At 58.3% G+C, this 18,920-nt stretch overlaps 1 protein-coding gene across 1 annotated transcript in view; it reads right to left on the bottom strand.

Moving 5' to 3' along the window:
• Positions 1-18,920, bottom strand: part of LOC128978655 (sodium/glucose cotransporter 2-like) — a 54,567-nt gene that overhangs the window by 17,398 nt on the left and 18,249 nt on the right. The window contains exons 3-5 of the mRNA XM_054396605.1: positions 8,312-8,416; positions 4,467-4,526; positions 3,815-3,919 (exon numbers count right to left, since the gene is read on the bottom strand). Coding sequence (XP_054252580.1) covers positions 3,815-3,919; positions 4,467-4,526; positions 8,312-8,416 — 270 coding nt within the window. The remainder of the gene's footprint in view (positions 1-3,814; positions 3,920-4,466; positions 4,527-8,311; positions 8,417-18,920) is intronic.

The following is an 18,920-nucleotide window of genomic DNA, read 5'->3' as shown; positions in this document are numbered from 1 at the left end:
GATCCCTTAGAGACCCTTTAGATCCCTAGAGACCCTATAGATCCCTAGAGACCCTATAGATCCCTTAGAGACCCTATAGATCCCTAGAACCCTGTAGATCCCTAGAGACCCTATAGATCCCTTAGAGACCCTATAGATCCCTAGAGACCCTATAGATCCCTTGGAGACCCTATAGATCCCTAAGAGACCCTGTAGATCCCTAGAGACCCTATAGATCCCTAGAGACCCTATAGATCCCTTAGAGACCCTATAGATCCCTAGAGACCCTATAGATCCCTTAGAGACCCTATAGATCCCTAGAGACCCTATAGATCCCTTGGAGACCCTATAGATCCCTTAGAGACCCTTTAGATCCCTAGAGACCCTATAGATCCCTAGAGACCCTATAGATCCCTTGGAGACCCTATAGATCCCTTAGAGACCCTTTAGATCCCTAGAGACCCTATAGATCCCTAGAGACCCTATAGATCCCTTGGAGACCCTATAGATCCCTTAGAGACCCTGTAGATCCCTAGAGACCCTATAGATCCCTAGAGACCCTATAGATCCCTTAGAGACCCTTTAGATCCCTAGAGACCCTATAGATCCCTTAGAGACCCTATAGATCCCTAGAGACCCTGTAGATCCCTAGAGACCCTATAGATCCCTTAGAGACCCTGTAGATCCCTAGAACCCTGTAGATCCCTAGAGACCCTATAGATCCCTTAGAGACCCTATAGATCCCTAGAGACCCTATAGATCCCTTGGAGACCCTATAGATCCCTTAGAGACCCTGTAGATCCCTAGAGACCCTATAGATCCCTAGAGACCCTATAGATCCCTTAGAGACCCTATAGATCCCTAGAGACCCTATAGATCCCTTAGAGACCCTATAGATCCCTTAGAGACCCTTTAGATCCCTAGAGACCCTATAGATCCCTTGGAGACCCTATAGATCCCTTAGAGACCCTATAGATCCCTAGAGACCCTATAGATCCCTAGAGACCCTACAGATCCCTTAGAGACCCTTTAGATCCCTAGAGACCCTGTAGATCCCTTAGAGACCCTTTAGATCCCTAGAGACCCTATATATCCCTAGAGACCCTATAGATCCCTTAGAGACCCTATAGATCCCTTAGAGACCCTTTAGATCCCTAGAGACCCTATAGATCCCTTAGAGACCCTGTAGATCCCTTAGAGACCCTATAGATCCCTAGAGACCCTATAGATCCCTTGGAGACCCTATAGATCCCTTAGAGACCCTTTAGATCCCTAGAGACCCTATAGATCCCTAGAGACCCTATAGATCCCTTGGAGACCCTATAGATCCCTTAGAGACTCTATAGATCCCTAGAGACCCTGTAGATCCCTAGAGATCCCCTCCCAGCCCCTTGAAGCCACTCCCAGCCCCAAGAGATCCCTACAGACTCCTAGAGATCCCTTTAGATCCCTCCCACCCCTGTGGAGCACCTACAGGGCACAGATCCACACCCCCATTCCCCCCAGCCCCAAGAGATCCCTACAGAACCCCAGAGATCCCTTTAGATCCCTAGAGATCCCTCCCACCCCTCCGGAGCACCTACCGGGCACAGACACCCCCCAGAAGGTAGAGATCTGCTCCAGCCTCTAGAGATCCCTCCCTGCCCCAAGAGATCCCCTGCAGAGCCATTGGATCCCTGCCTGCCGCTAGAGACCCCTCACAGACCCCACAGATCCCTCTGCGGCCCCCTAGCGCCCCCTACAGCTCCTCTCTACCCCTCTGCGGCCCCCTAGCGCCCCCTACAGCTCCTCTCTACCCCTCTGCTGCCCCCTAGTGCCCCCTACAGCTCCTCTCTACCCCTCTGCTGCCCCCTAGCGCCCCCTACAGCTCCTCTCTACCCCTCTGCTGCCCCCTAGCGCCCCCTACAGCTCCTCTCTACCCCTCTGCGGCCCCCTAGTGCCCCCTACAGCTCCTCTCTACCCCTCTGCTGCCCCCTAGTGCCCCCTACAGCTCCTCTCTACCCCTCTGCGGCCCCCTAGCGCCCCCTACAGCTCCTCTCTACCCCTCTAGTGCCCCCAGTGCCCCCTACAGCTCCTCTCTACCCCTCTGCTGCCCCCTAGTGCCCCCTACAGCTCCTCTCTACCCCTCTGCTGCCCCCTAGTGCCCCCTACAGCTCCTCTCTACCCCTCTAGTGCCCCCTAGTGCCCCCTACAGCTCCTCTCTACCCCTCTAGTGCCCTCTAGCGCCCCCTACAGCTCCTCTCTACCCCTCTGCTGCCCCCTAGCGCCCCCTACAGCTCCTCTCTACCCCTCTAGTGCCCTCTAGCGCCCCCTACAGCTCCTCTCTACCCCTCTGCGGCCCCCTAGCGCCCCCTACAGCTCCTCTCGCCCCCTAGCGCCCCCCAGTGCCCCCTACAGGTCCTCCCTACCCCTCTGCTGCCCCCTAGTGCCCCCTACAGCTCCTCTCTACCCCTCTAGTGCCCCCCAGTGCCCCCTACAGCTCCTCTCTACCCCTCTAGTGCCCCCCAGTGCCCCCTACAGCTCCTCTCTACCCCTCTAGTGCCCCCCAGTGCCCCCTACAGCTCCTCTCTACCCCTCTGCTGCCCCCTAGCGCCCCCTACAGCTCCTCTCTACCCCTCTGCTGCCCCCTAGTGCCCCCTACAGCTCCTCTCTACCCCTCTGCTGCCCCCTAGTGCCCCCTACAGCTCCTCTCTACCCCTCTGCTGCCCCCTAGTGCCCCCTACAGCTCCTCTCTACCCCTCTAGTGCCCCCCAGTGCCCCCTACAGCTCCTCTCTACCCCTCTGCTGCCCCCTAGCGCCCCCTACAGCTCCTCTCTACCCCTCTGCTGCCCCCTAGTGCCCCCTACAGCTCCTCTCTACCCCTCTGCTGCCCCCTAGTGCCCCCTACAGCTCCTCTCTACCCCTCTAGTGCCCCCTAGTGCCCCCTACAGCTCCTCTCTACCCCTCTGCTGCCCCCTAGTGCCCCCTACAGCTCCTCTCTACCCCTCTAGTGCCCTCTAGCGCCCCCTACAGCTCCTCTCTACCCCTCTGCTGCCCCCTAGCGCCCCCTACAGCTCCTCTCTACCCCTCTAGTGCCCTCTAGCGCCCCCTACAGCTCCTCTCTACCCCTCTAGTGCCCTATAGCGCCCCCTACAGCTCCTCTCTACCCCTCTGCTGCCCCCTAGTGCCCCCTACAGCTCCTCTCTACCCCTCTAGTGCCCCCTAGTGCCCCCTACAGCTCCTCTCTACCCCTCTGCTGCCCCCTAGTGCCCCCTACAGCTCCTCTCTACCCCTCTGCTGCCCCCTAGTGCCCCCTACAGCTCCTCTCTACCCCTCTAGTGCCCCCCAGTGCCCCCTACAGCTCCTCTCTACCCCTCTGCTGCCCCCTAGTGCCCCCTACAGCTCCTCTCTACCCCTCTAGTGCCCCCTAGTGCCCCCTACAGCTCCTCTCTACCCCTCTGCTGCCCCCTAGTGCCCCCTACAGCTCCTCTCTACCCCTCTAGTGCCCTCTAGCGCCCCCTACAGCTCCTCTCTACCCCTCTGCTGCCCCCTAGCGCCCCCTACAGCTCCTCTCTACCCCTCTAGTGCCCTCTAGCGCCCCCTACAGCTCCTCTCTACCCCTCTAGTGCCCTATAGCGCCCCCTACCGCTCCTCTCTACCCCTCTGCGGCCCCCTAGCGCCCCTACAGCTCCTCTCGCCCCCTAGCGCCCCCCAGTGCCCCCTACAGCTCCTCTCTACCCCTCTAGTGCCCTCTAGCGCCCCCTACAGCTCCTCTCTACCCCTCTGCTGCCCCCTAGCGCCCCCTACAGCTCCTCTCGCCCCCTAGCGCCCCCCCAGACCCCTGCAGGCTCCATACTGAGATCTTGGTGGCGATGTAGAGCCCCAGGCTGAGCAGGGCCAGGTAGAGTCGGATCCGGGACCCCCCGAAGCGCAGCCCCAGGTACTCCGGCATGGTGCTGACCTGGGGGGAACTGGGATGGACTGGGAGGGGACTGGGAGGGTATTGGGAGAGGACTGGAAGGGGCCTGAGGGCTGGAAGGGACTGGAAGGGACTGGGAGCAATTGGGAGTGGACTGGGAAGGGCTTGGGAGGGGACTGGGAGGGAATTGGGAGAGACTGGGAGGGGATTTGGTCGGGGACTGGGAGGGTCTGGGAGAGGATTGGGAGGCACTGGAAGGGACTGGGAAGGGATTGGGAGAGACTGGAAGGGAGTGGGACAGAATGGGAGGAACTGGGAGGAGATTTGGGAGGGGTCTTGGAGGGACTGGGATAGGACTGGGAGGCACTGGGAGAGATTGGGAGGGGATTGGGAGGCACATGAAGGGACTGGGAGGGGCTTGGGAGGGACTGGGAGGGGATAAGGAGGGACTGGGAGGGACTGGGAGGCACTGGGAGGCGATTGGGAGGGTCTGGGAGTGACAGGGAGAGGATTGGGAGGGACTGGGATGGGACTGGGAGGCACTGGGGGGCAGTGGGAGCCATACTGGGAGCACTGGGAGCTGCCTCACCCCTGCTCTCATGTAGATCGGGACAAAGATCCATCCCAGCAGCAGCACAATGAACATCCCCTGGGGGCGGGGCCACAGCGCTGATTGGCCGAGGGCACCGGGAGTGGGCTGGGCCCCGACAGGGCTCAGCCCCAGAAGTGGGCGGGGCTTGAGCTGGATGGGAGCAAAGGGAGGGGAGGGGGAGGGGAGGGGAAGGGGAAAGGGAAGGGGCTGGGGGGAAGGGTCTAGAGGGGATCTGTAGGGGAATCTATGGGGATCTACGGGGGATCTGCAGGGATCTATAGAGGATCTCTGGGGGATCTCTGGGGATCTATAGGGGGCTGTAGGGATCTGTGGGGATCTGTGGGGATCTGTAGGGGTCTATAGGGGATCTGTAGGGGTCTATAGGGGATCTAAGGGGGTCTATAGGGGATCTAAGGGGGTCTATAGGGGATCTGTAGGGGTCTATGGGGATCTAAGGGGGTCTATAGAGGATCTGTAGGGGTCTATAGGGGATCTAAGGGGGTCTATAGCGGATCTAAGGGGGTCTATAGGGGATCTGTAGGGGTCTATGGGGATCTAAGGGGGTCTATAGCGGATCTAAGGGGGTCTATAGGGGATCTGTAGGGGTCTATGGGGATCTAAGGGGGTCTATAGGGGATGTGTAGGGGTCTATAGGGGATCTGTAGAGGTCTATGGGGATCTAAGGGGGTCTATAGGGGATCTGTAGGGGTCTATAGGGGATCTGTAGGGGTCTATAGGGGATCTAAGGGGGTCTATAGGGGATCTAAGGGGGTCTATAGGGGATCTGTAGGGATCTATAGGGGATCTGTAGGGGTCTATAGGGGATCTGTAGGGGTCTATAGGGGATCTAAGGGGGTCTATAGGGGATCTGTAGGGGTCTATGGGGATCTAAGGGGGTCTATAGAGGATCTGTAGGGGTCTATAGAGGATCTGTAGGGGTCTATAGGGGATCTAAGAGGGTCTATAGAGGATCTGTAGGGGTCTATAGGGGATCTAAGGGGGTCTCTAGGGGATCTGTAGGGGTCTATAGGGGATCTGTAGGGGTCTATGGGGATCTAAGGGGGTCTATAGGGGATCTGTAGGGGTCTATGGGGGATCTGTAGGGGTCTGTGGGGATCTAAGGGGGTCTATAGGGGATCTGTAGGGATCTATAGGGGATCTAAGGAGGTCTATAGGGGATGTGTAGGGGTCTATGGGGATCTGTAGGGGTCTATAGGGGATCTGTAGGGGTCTATAGGGGATCTGTAGGGGTCTATGGGGATCTAAGGGGGTCTATAGGGGATCTGTAGGGGTCTGTGGGGATCTAAGGGGGTCTATAGGGGATCTGTAGGGGTCTGTGGGGATCTAAGGGGGTCTATTGGGGATCTGTAGGGGTCTGTGGGGATCTAAGGGGGTCTATAGGGCATCTGTAGGGGTCTATAGGGCATCTGTAGGGGTCTATAGGGGATCTAAGGAGGTCTCTCGGGGATCTGTAGGGGTCTGTGGGGATCTAAGGGGGTCTATAGGGGATCTGTAGCGGTCTATAGGGGATCTAAGGGGGTCTATAGGGGATCTGTAGGGGTCTGTGGGGATCTAAGGGGGTCTATAGGGGATCTGTAGGGGTCTGTGGGGATCTAAGGGGGTCTATAGGGGATCTGTAGGGGTCTATAGGGGATCTGTAGGGGTCTGTGGGGATCTATAGGTGATCTGTGGGGATCTATAGGGGATCTGAGGGGATCTGTGGGGATGTATAGGGGATTCAAGGGGGTCTATAGGGGATTTCTAGGGATCTATGGGGGATCTATGGGGATCTGTAGGGATCTTTAGGGGTCTCTAGAGAATCTATAGGGGTCCATATGGGATTTGTAGGGATGTGCATGGGGCTAGAGGGGTCTATAGGGGATCTACAAGGGATCTGCAGAGGTTATAGGAGATCCATAGAGGATCTACAGGGACCTATAGGGGATCTTAAGGGGGTCTGTATGGGATTTGTAGGGGATCTAGAGGGGATCTAGAGGGGATCTACAGGGGATCTACAGGTGCCTATGAGGGTCTATAGGAGTCTATAGGGTATGTGCACAGTATCCAAAGGGAATCTCTCCACAAGGTCCCCATCCACAGAGTCCCCATCCCATAAGGTCCCCATCCACAGGCTCCTCATCCACAGGAAACCCATCCATAGGCTCCCCATCCATAGGCTCCCCATCCATAGGCTCCCCATCCCATAAGGTCCCCATCCATAGGCTCCCCATCCATAGGCTCCCCATCCATAAGGTCCCCATCCATAGGCTCCCCATCCATAGGCTCCCCATCCCATAAGGTCCCCATCCATAGGCTCCCCATCCATAGGCTCTCCATCCATAGGAAACCCATCCATAGGTTCCCCATCCATAGGTTCCCCATCCATAGGCTCCCCATCTATAGGCTCCCCATCCATAGGGTCCCCATCCATAGGCTCCCCATCCCATAAGGTCCCCATCCATAGGTTCCCCATCCATAGGCTCTCCATCCATAGGTCCCATCCATAGGTTCCCCATCCATAGGCTTCCCATCCATAGGTCCCCATCCATAGGTCCCCATCCATAGGCTCCCAATCCATAGGTCCCCATCCATAGGCTCCCCATCCATAGGCTCCCCATCCATAGCTCCCCATCCATAGGTCCCCATCCCATATGTCCCCATCCATAGGCTCCCCATCCATAGGCTCCCAATCCATAGGCTCCCCATCCATAGGCTCCCAATCCCATAAGCTCCCCATCCATAGGTCCCCATCCATAGGCTCCCCATCCATAAGGTCCCCATCCCATAGGTCCCCATCCCATAAGGTCCCCATCCATAGGTTCCCCATCCATAGGGTCCCATCCATAGGCTCCCCATCCATAGGCTCCCCATCCATAGGTTCCCCATCCATAGGTCCCCATCCATAGGGTCCCATCCATAGGCTCCCCATCCATAGGTTCCCCATCCATAGGGTCCCCATCCATAGGTCCCCATCCCATAAGGTCCCCATCCATAGGTTCCCCATCCATAGGCTCCCATCCATAGGCTCCCCATCCATAGGTCCCCATCCATAGGCTCCCCATCCATAATGTCCCCATCCCATAAGGTCCCCATCCATAGGTTCCCCATCCATAGGCTCCCCATCCATAGGTTCCCCATCCATAAGGTCCCCATCCCATAATGTCCCCATCCCATAAGGTCCCCATCCATAGGTTCCCCATCCATAGGCTCCCCATCCATAATGTCCCCATCCACAAGGTCCCCATCCATAGGCTCCCCATCCATAGGCTCCCCATCCATAGGTTCCCCATCCATAAGGTCCCCATCCCATAATGTCCCCATCCCATAAGGTCCCCATCCATAGGTTCCCCATCCATAGGGTCCCCATCCATAGGTTCCCCATCCATAAGGTCCCCATCCCATAATGTCCCCATCCCATAAGGTCCCCATCCATAGGTTCCCCATCCATAGGGTCCCCATCCATAGGTTCCCCATCCATAGGCTCCCCATCCATAATGTCCCCATCCACAAGGTCCCCATCCATAGGTTCCCCATCCATAATGTCCCCATCCATAGGCTCCCCATCCATAGGCTCCCCATCCATACGTTCCCCATCCATAGGCTCCCCATCCATAGGCTCCCCATCCATAGGTTCCCCATCCATAGGCTCCCCATCCATAGGCTCCCCATCCATACGTTCCCCATCCATAGGTTCCCCATCCATAGGCTCCCCATCCATACGTTCCCCATCCATAGGCTCCCCATCCACATGGAACCCATCCATAGGCTCCCCATCCCATAATATCCCCATCCATACTCTCCCATCCCATAATATCCCCCTCCATGTTCTCCCCAGGCCTCACACTCCACTCGAAGCCTCCCACGGCGATGCCTCCTGCGGCCCCGGTCCCGGCCAGGCCTACGAAGTGCCCGGAGCCAATGTTGCTGGCGAAGAGAGAGGCTCCCACCTGGGGGGCACCACAGGTCACCCGTGGGGCACCTAAAGGTCACCCGTGGGGCACCTACAGGTCACCCGTGGAGCACCTACAGGTCACCCATGGGGCACCTACAGGTCACCTATGGAGCACCTACAGGTCACCTATGGAGCACCTACAGGTCACCTATGGAGCACCTACAGGTCACCCGTGGAGCACCTACAGGTCACCTATGGAGCACCTACAGGTCACCCGTGGGGCACCTACAGGTCACCCGTGGGGCACCTAAAGGTCACCTATGGAGCACCTACAGGTCACCCATGGAGCACCTACAGGTCACCCATGGAGCACCTACAGGTCACCTATGGAGCACCTACAGGTCACCCGTGGGGCACCTACAGGTCACCCGTGGGGCACCTAAAGGTCACCCGTGGAGCACCTACAGGTCACCCATGGGGCACCTACAGGTCACCCATGGAGCACCTACAGGTCACCCGTGGGGCACCTACAGGTCACCCGTGGGGCACCTAAAGGTCACCCGTGGAGCACCTACAGGTCACCCATGGGGCACCTACAGGTCACCCATGGAGCACCTACAGGTCACCTATGGAGCACCTACAGGTCACCCGTGGGGCACCTACAGGTCACCCGTGGGGCACCTAAAGGTCACCCGTGGAGCACCTACAGGTCACCCATGGGGCACCTACAGGTCACCCATGGAGCACCTACAGGTCACCTATGGAGCACCTACAGGTCACCCATGGAGCACCTACAGGTCACCCATGGGGCACCTACAGGTCACCCATGGAGCACCTACAGGTCACCTATGGAGCACCTACAGGTCACCCGTGGGGCACCTACAGGTCACCCGTGGAGCACCTGCAGGTCACCCGTGGGGCACCTACAGGTCACCCGTGGAGCACCTACAGGTCACCTATGGAGCACCTACAGGTCACCCATGGGGCACCTACAGGTCACCTATGGAGCTGCTACAGGTCACCCATGGGGCACCTACAGGTCACCTATGGAGCTGCTACAGGTCACCCATGGGGCACCTACAGGTCACCCATGGGGCACCTACAGGTCACCCATGGAGCACCTACAGGTCACCCATGGGGCACCTACAGGTCACCCATGGAGCACCTACAGGTCACCTATGGAGCTGCTACAGGTCACCCATGGAGCACCTACAGGTCACCCATGGGGCACCTACAGGTCACCCATGGAGCTGCTACAGGTCACCCATGGAGCACCTACAGGTCACCCATGGAGCACCTACAGGTCACCTATGGAGCTGCTACAGGTCACCCGTGGAGCACCTACAGGTCACCTATGGAGCACCTACAGGTCACCCATGGAGCACCTACAGGTCACCTATGGAGCTGCTACAGGTCACCCATGGGGCACCTACAGGTCACCCATGGGGCACCTACAGGTCACCAATGGAGCTGCTACAGGTCACCTATGGAGCTCCTACAGGTCACCCATGGAGCACCTACAGGTCACCCATGGAGCTGCTACAGGTCACCCATGGAGCACCTACAGGTCACCCATGGAGCTGCTACAGGTCACCTATGGAACACCTACAGGTCACCCATGGAGCACCTACAGGTCACCCATGGAGCACCTACAGGTCACCCATGGAGCACCTACAGGTCACCCATGGAGCACCTACAGGTCACCCATGGAGCTGCTACAGGTCACCCATGGAGCACCTACAGGTCACCCATGGAGCACCTACAGGTCACCTATGGAGCACCTACAGGTCACCCGTGGAGCACCTACAGGTCACCTATGGAGCACCTACAGGTCACCCATGGAGCACCTACAGGTCACCTATGGAGCTGCTACAGGTCACCCATGGGGCACCTACAGGTCACCCATGGAGCACCTACAGGTCACCATGGAGCACCTACAGGTCACCATGGAGCACCTACAGGTCACCCATGGAGCACCTACAGGTCACCCATGGAGCCTACAGGTCACCCATGGAGCACCTACAGGTCACCCATGGAGCACTACAGGTCACCTATGGAGCACCTACAGGTCACCCATGGAGCACCTACAGGTCACCCATGGAGCACCTACAGGTCACCCATGGAGCACCTACAGGTCACCCATGGAGCTGCTACAGGTCACCCGTGGAGCACCTACAGGTCACCCATGGAGCACCTACAGGTCACCATGGAGCCCTACAGGTCACCCATGGAGCACCTACAGGTCACCTATGGAGCACCTACAGGTCACCCATGGAGCACCTACAGGTCACCCGTGGAGCACCTACAGGTCACCTATGGAGCACCTACAGGTCACCCATGGGGCACCTACAGGTCACCTATGGAGCACCTACAGGTCACCCATGGAGCACCTACAGGTCACCCATGGAGCACCTACAGGTCACCCATGGAGCACCTACAGGTCACCCATGGAGCTGCTACAGGTCACCCATGGAGCACCTACAGGTCCCCATGGAGCACCTACAGGTCACCCGTGGAGCACCTACAGGTCACCCATGGAGCACCTACAGGTCACCTATGGAGCACCTACAGGTCACCTATGGAGCACCTACAGGTCACCCATGGAGCACCTACAGGTCACCCATGGAGCACCTACAGGTCACCCATGGAGCACCTACAGGTCACCCATGGAGCACCTACAGGTCACCCATGGAGCACCTACAGGTCACCCATGGAGCACCTACAGGTCACCCATGGAGCACCTACAGGTCACCATGGAGCACTACAGGTCACCTATGGAGCACCTACAGGTCACCCATGGAGCACTACAGGTCACCCATGGAGCACCTACAGGTCACCCATGGAGCACCTACAGGTCACCATGGAGCTCTACAGGTCACCCATGGAGCACCTACAGGTCACCCATGGAGCACCTACAGGTCACCTATGGAGCACCTACAGGTCACCATGGAGCACCTACAGGTCACCATGGAGCCTACAGGTCACCTATGGAGCACCTACAGGTCACCCATGGGGCACCTACAGGTCACCATGGAGCACCTACAGGTCACCATGGAGCACCTACAGGTCACCCATGGAGCACCTACAGGTCACCCATGGAGCACCTACAGGTCACCCATGGAGCTGCTACAGGTCACCCATGGAGCACCTACAGGTCACCATGGAGCACCTACAGGTCACCATGGAGCGCTACAGGTCACCCATGGAGCACCTACAGGTCACCCATGGAGCACCTACAGGTCACCCATGGAGCACCTACAGGTCACCCATGGAGCACCTACAGGTCACCTATGGAGCACCTACAGGTCACCCATGGAGCACCTACAGGTCACCTATGGAACACCTACAGGTCACCCATGGAGCACCTACAGGTCACCCATGGGGCACCTACAGGTCACCTATGGAACACCTACAGGTCACCTATGGAGCACCTACAGGTCACCTATGGAGCACCTACAGGTCACCCATGGAGCTGCTACAGGTCACCTATGGAGCACCTACAGGTCACCCATGGAGCACCTACAGGTCACCTATGGAGCACCTACAGGTCACCCATGGAGCACCTACAGGTCACCCATGGGGCACCTACAGGTCACCCGTGGGGCACCTACAGGTCACCCATGGAGCTGCTACAGGTCACCTATGGAGCACCTACAGGTCACCCATGGAGCACCTACAGGTCACCCATGGAGCACCTACAGGTCACCCATGGAGCTGCTACAGGTCAGCCATGGAGCACCTACAGGTCACCTATGGAGCACCTACAGGTCACCCATGGAGCACCTACAGGTCACCTATGGAGCTGCTACAGGTCACCTATGGAGCACCTACAGGTCAGCCATGGAGCACCTACAGGTCACCAATGGAGCTGCTACAGGTCACCCATGGAGCTGCTACAGGTCACCCATGGAGCACCTACAGGTCACCCATGGAGCACCTACAGGTCACCTATGGAGCACCTACAGGTCACCTATGGAGCACCTACAGGTCACCCATGGAGCTGCTACAGGTCACCTATGGAGCACCTACAGGTCACCCATGGAGCACCTACAGGTCACCTATGGAGCACCTACAGGTCACCCATGGAGCACCTACAGGTCACCTATGGAGCACCTACAGGTCACCCATGGAACACCTACAGGTCACCTATGGAGCACCTACAGGTCACCCATGGAGCACCTACAGGTCACCTATGGAGCACCTACAGGTCACCCATGGAGCACCTACAGGTCACCTATGGAGCACCTACAGGTCACCCATGGAGCACCTACAGGTCACCTATGGAGCACCTACAGGTCACCCATGGAACACCTACAGGTCACCTATGGAGCACCTACAGGTCACCCGTGGAGCACCTACAGGTCACCTATGGAGCACCTACAGGTCACCTATGGAGCTGCTACAGGTCACCTATGGAGCACCTACAGGTCACCTATGGAGCACCTACAGGTCACCCATGGAGCTGCTACAGGTCAGCCATTGGAGCACCTACAGGTCACCCGTGGAGCACCTACAGGTCACCCATGGAGCACCTACAGGTCACCTATGGAGCACCTACAGGTCACCCATGGAGCACCTACAGGTCACCTATGGAGCACCTACAGGTCACCCATGGAACACCTACAGGTCACCTATGGAGCACCTACAGGTCACCCGTGGAGCACCTACAGGTCACCTATGGAGCACCTACAGGTCACCTATGGAGCACCTACAGGTCACCCGTGGAGCACCTACAGGTCAGCCATTGGAGCACCTACAGGTCACGCATGGAGCACCTACAGGTCACCCATGGAGCACCTACAGGTCACCTATGGAGCACCTACAGGTCACCCGTGGAGCACCTACAGGTCACCCGTGGAGCACCTACAGGTCACCTATGGAGCACCTACAGGTCACCCATGGAGCACCTACAGGTCACCCATGGAGCTGCTACAGGTCAGCCATGGAGCACCTACAGGTCACCCATGGGGCACCTACAGGTCACCCGTGGGGCACCTACAGGTCACCCGTGGAGCACCTACAGGTCACCCATGGAGCACCTACAGGTCACCTATGGAGCACCTACAGGTCACCCATGGGGCACCTACAGGTCACCTATGGAGCACCTACAGGTCACCCATGGGGCACCTACAGGTCACCCATGGAGCACCTACAGGTCACCCGTGGGGCACCTACAGGTCACCCGTGGGGCACCTAAAGGTCACCCATGGAGCACCTACAGGTCACCCATGGGGCACCTACAGGTCACCCATGGAGCACCTACAGGTCACCCATGGGGCACCTACAGGTCACCTATGGGGCACCTACAGGTCACCCATGGGGCACCTACAGGTCACCCGTGGAGCACCTACAGGTCAGCTATGGGGCACCAACAGGTCACCTATGGAGCACCTACAGGTCACCCGTGGGGCACCTACAGGTCACCCGTGGAGCACCTACAGGTCACCCGTGGAGCACCTACAGGTCACCCATGGAGCACCTACAGGTCACCCGTGGGGCACCTACAGGTCACCCGTGGGGCACCTAAAGGTCACCCGTGGAGCACCTACAGGTCACCTATGGAGCACCTACAGGTCACCCATGGAGCACCTACAGGTCACCCATGGAGCTGCTACAGGTCACCTATGGAGCACCTACAGGTCACCTATGGAGCTGCTACAGGTCACCTATGGAGCTCCTACAGGTCACCCATGGAGCACCTACAGGTCACCCATGGGGCACCTACAGGTCACCCATGGAGCTGCTACAGGTCACCCGTGGAGCACCTACAGGTCACCCATGGAGCACCTACAGGTCACCAATGGAGCTGCTACAGGTCACCCGTGGAGCACCTACAGGTCACCTATGGAGCACCTACAGGTCACCCATGGGGCACCTACAGGTCACCTATGGAGCACCTACAGGTCACCTATGGAGCAGCTACAGGTCACCCATGGGGCACGTACAGGTCACCTATGGAGCACCTACAGGTCACCCATGGAGCACCTACAGGTCACCTATGGAGCACCTACAGGTCACCCATGGAGCACCTACAGGTCACCTATGGAGCTGCTACAGGTCACCTATGGAGCACCTACAGGTCACCCGTGGAGCACCTACAGGTCACCCATGGAGCACCTACAGGTCACCAATGGAGCACCTACAGGTCACCTATGGAGCTGCTACAGGTCACCCATGGAGCTGCTACAGGTCACCCGTGGAGCACCTACAGGTCACCTATGGAGCACCTACAGGTCACCCATGGAGCACCTACAGGTCACCCATGGAGCACCTACAGGTGACCTATGGAGCACCTACAGGTCACCTATGGAGCACCTACAGGTCACCCATGGAGCACCTACAGGTCACCCATGGGGCACGTACAGGTCACCTATGGAGCACCTACAGGTCACCCATGGAGCTGCTACAGGTCACCTATGGAGCACCTACAGGTCACCCGTGGAGCACCTACAGGTCTCCCATGGAGCACCTACAGGTCACCCGTGGAGCACCTACAGGTCACCCATGGAGCTGCTACAGGTCACCCATGGAGCACCTACAGGTCACCCGTGGAGCACCTACAGGTCACCTATGGAGCACCTACAGGTCACCCATGGGGCACCTACAGGTCACCTATGGAGCACCTACAGGTCACCCATGGAGCACCTACAGGTCAGCCATTGGAGCACCTACAGGTCACCTATGGAGCACCTACAGGTCACCCATGGGGCACGTACAGGTCACCCATGGAGCACCTACAGGTCACCTATGGAGCACCTACAGGTCACCCATGGAGCACCTACAGGTCACCTATGGAGCACCTACAGGTCACCCGTGGAGCACCTACAGGTCACCTATGGAACACCTACAGGTCACCTATGGAACACCTACAGGTCACCTATGGAGCACCTACAGGTCACCCATGGAGCACCTACAGGTCACCTATGGAGCACCTACAGGTCACCCGTGGAGCACCTACAGGTCACCCATGGAGCACCTACAGGTCACCCATGGAGCACCTACAGGTCACCTATGGAGCACCTACAGGTCACCAATGGAGCACCTACAGGTCACCCGTGGAGCACCTACAGGTCACCTATGGAGCTGCTACAGGTCACCCAGGGAGCTGCTACAGGTCACCCATGGAGCACCTACAGGTCACCCGTGGAGCACCTACAGGTCACCTATGGAGCACCTACAGGTCACCTATGGAGCACCTACAGGTCACCCGTGGAGCACCTACAGGTCACCTATGGAGCTGCTACAGGTCACCCATGGAGCTGCTACAGGTCACCCATGGAGCACCTACAGGTCACCCGTGGAGCACCTACAGGTCACCTATGGAGCACCTACAGGTCACCCATGGAGCTGCTACAGGTCACCTATGGAGCACCTACAGGTCACCCGTGGAGCACCTACAGGTCACCTATGGAGCACCTACAGGTCACCCATGGAGCACCTACAGGTCACCTATGGAGCACCTACAGGTCACCCATGGAGCTGCTACAGGTCACCTATGGAGCACCTACAGGTCACCCGTGGAGCACCTACAGGTCACCCATGGAGCACCTACAGGTCACCTATGGAGCACCTACAGGTCACCCATGGGGCACCTACAGGTCACCCATGGAGCTCCTACAGGTCACCCGTGGAGCACCTACAGGTCAGCCATGGAGCACCTACAGGTCACCTATGGAGCACCTACAGGTCACCCATGGGGCACCTACAGGTCACCTATGGAGCACCTACAGGTCACCTATGGAGCACCTACAGGTCACCCATGGGGCACCTACAGGTCACCCATGGAGCTGCTACAGGTCACCCGTGGAGCACCTACAGGTCACCCATGGAGCTGCTACAGGTCACCCGTGGAGCACCTACAGGTCACCCATGGAGCACCTACAGGTCACCAATGGAGCTGCTACAGGTCACCCGTGGAGCACCTACAGGTCACCTATGGAGCACCTACAGGTCACCCATGGGGCACCTACAGGTCACCTATGGAGCACCTACAGGTCACCTATGGAGCACCTACAGGTCACCCATGGGGCACCTACAGGTCACCCATGGAGCACCTACAGGTCACCTATGGAGCACCTACAGGTCACCCATGGAGCACCTACAGGTCACCTATGGAGCACCTACAGGTCACCCATGGAGCACCTACAGGTCACCTATGGAGCTGCTACAGGTCACCTATGGAGCACCTACAGGTCACCCGTGGAGCACCTACAGGTCACCCATGGAGCACCTACAGGTCACCAATGGAGCACCTACAGGTCACCTATGGAGCTGCTACAGGTCACCCATGGAGCTTCTACAGGTCACCCGTGGAGCACCTACAGGTCACCTATGGAGCACCTACAGGTCACCCATGGAGCACCTACAGGTCACCCATGGAGCACTTACAGGTGACCTATGGAGCACCTACAGGTCACCTATGGAGCACCTACAGGTCACCTATGGAGCACCTACAGGTCACCCATGGAGCACCTACAGGTCACCCATGGGGCACGTACAGGTCACCTATGGAGCACCTACAGGTCACCCATGGAGCACCTGCAGGTCACCCATGGGGCACCTACAGGCCACCTATGGAACACCTACAGGTCACCTATGGAGCACCTACAGGTCACCCGTGGGGCACCTACAGGCCACCTATGGAACACCTACAGGTCACCTATGGAGCACCTACAGGTCACCTATGGAGCACCTACAGGTCACCCATGGAGCTGCTACAGGTCACCTATGGAGCACCTACAGGTCACCCGTGGAGCACCTACAGGTCTCCCATGGAGCACCTACAGGTCACCCGTGGAGCACCTACAGGTCACCCATGGAGCTGCTACAGGTCACCCATGGAGCACCTACAGGTCACCCGTGGAGCACCTACAGGTCACCTATGGAGCACCTACAGGTCACCCATGGAGCACCTACAGGTCAGCCATTGGAGCACCTACAGGTCACCTATGGAGCACCTACAGGTCACCCATGGGGCACGTACAGGTCACCCATGGAGCACCTACAGTTCACCTATGGAGCACCTACAGGTCACCCATGGAGCACCTACAGGTCACCTATGGAGCACCTACAGGTCACCCGTGGAGCACCTACAGGTCACCTATGGAACACCTACAGGTCACCTATGGAACACCTACAGGTCACCTATGGAGCACCTACAGGTCACCCATGGAGCACCTACAGGTCACCTATGGAGCACCTACAGGTCACCCGTGGAGCACCTACAGGTCACCCATGGAGCACCTACAGGTCACCCATGGAGCACCTACAGGTCACCTATGGAGCACCTACAGGTCACCTATGGAGCACCTACAGGTCACCCGTGGAGCACCTACAGGTCACCTATGGAGCACCTACAGGTCACCTATGGAACACCTACAGGTCACCCGTGGAGCAGCTACAGGTCACCCATGGAGCTGCTACAGGTCACCCATGGAGCTGCTACAGGTCACCCATGGAGCACCTACAGGTCACCCGTGGAGCACCTACAGGTCACCTATGGAGCACCTACAGGTCACCTATGGAGCACCTACAGGTCACCCGTGGAGCACCTACAGGTCACCTATGGAGCTGCTACAGGTCACCCATGGAGCTGCTACAGGTCACCCATGGAGCACCTACAGGTCACCCGTGGAGCACCTACAGGTCACCCGTGGAGCACCTACAGGTCACCTATGGAGCACCTACAGGTCACCCGTGGAGCACCTACAGGTCACCCATGGAGCACCTACAGGTCACCTATGGAGCACCTACAGGTCACCCATGGAGCTGCTACAGGTCACCTATGGAGCACCTACAGGTCACCCGTGGAGCACCTACAGGTCACCCATGGAGCACCTACAGGTCACCTATGGAGCACCTACAGGTCACCCATGGGGCACCTACAGGTCACCCATGGAGCTCCTACAGGTCACCCGTGGAGCACCTACAGGTCAGCCATGGAGCACCTACAGGTCACCTATGGAGCACCTACAGGTCACCCATGGGGCACCTACAGGTCACCTATGGAGCACCTACAGGTCACCTATGGAGCACCTACAGGTCACCCATGGGGCACCTACAGGTCACCCATGGAGCTGCTACAGGTCACCCGTGGAGCACCTACAGGTCACCCATGGAGCTGCTACAGGTCACCCGTGGAGCACCTACAGGTCACCCATGGAGCACCTACAGGTCACCAATGGAGCTGCTACAGGTCACCCATGGAGCTGCTACAGGTCACCCATGGAGCACCTACAGGTCACCTATGGAGCACCTACAGGTCACCCATGGAGCACCTACAGGTCACCCATGGGGCACGTACAGGTCACCTATGGAGCACCTACAGGTCACCCATGGAGCACCTACAGGTCACCTATGGAGCACCTACAGGTCACCTATGGAGCACCTACAGGTCACCCATGGAACACCTACAGGTCACCTATGGAGCACCTACAGGTCACCCATGGAACACCTACAGGTCACCTATGGAGCACCTACAGGTCACCCATGGAACACCTACAGGTCACCTATGGAGCACCTACAGGTCACCTATGGAGCTGCTACAGGTCACCTATGGA

This window comes from Indicator indicator, chromosome 38 (assembly GCF_027791375.1).
Source record: "Indicator indicator isolate 239-I01 chromosome 38, UM_Iind_1.1, whole genome shotgun sequence".
Taxonomy (NCBI): domain Eukaryota; kingdom Metazoa; phylum Chordata; class Aves; order Piciformes; family Indicatoridae; genus Indicator; species Indicator indicator.
The sequence above is the reverse complement of the archived record's forward strand: the minus strand, read 5'-3'. Positions and strand labels throughout refer to the sequence as shown.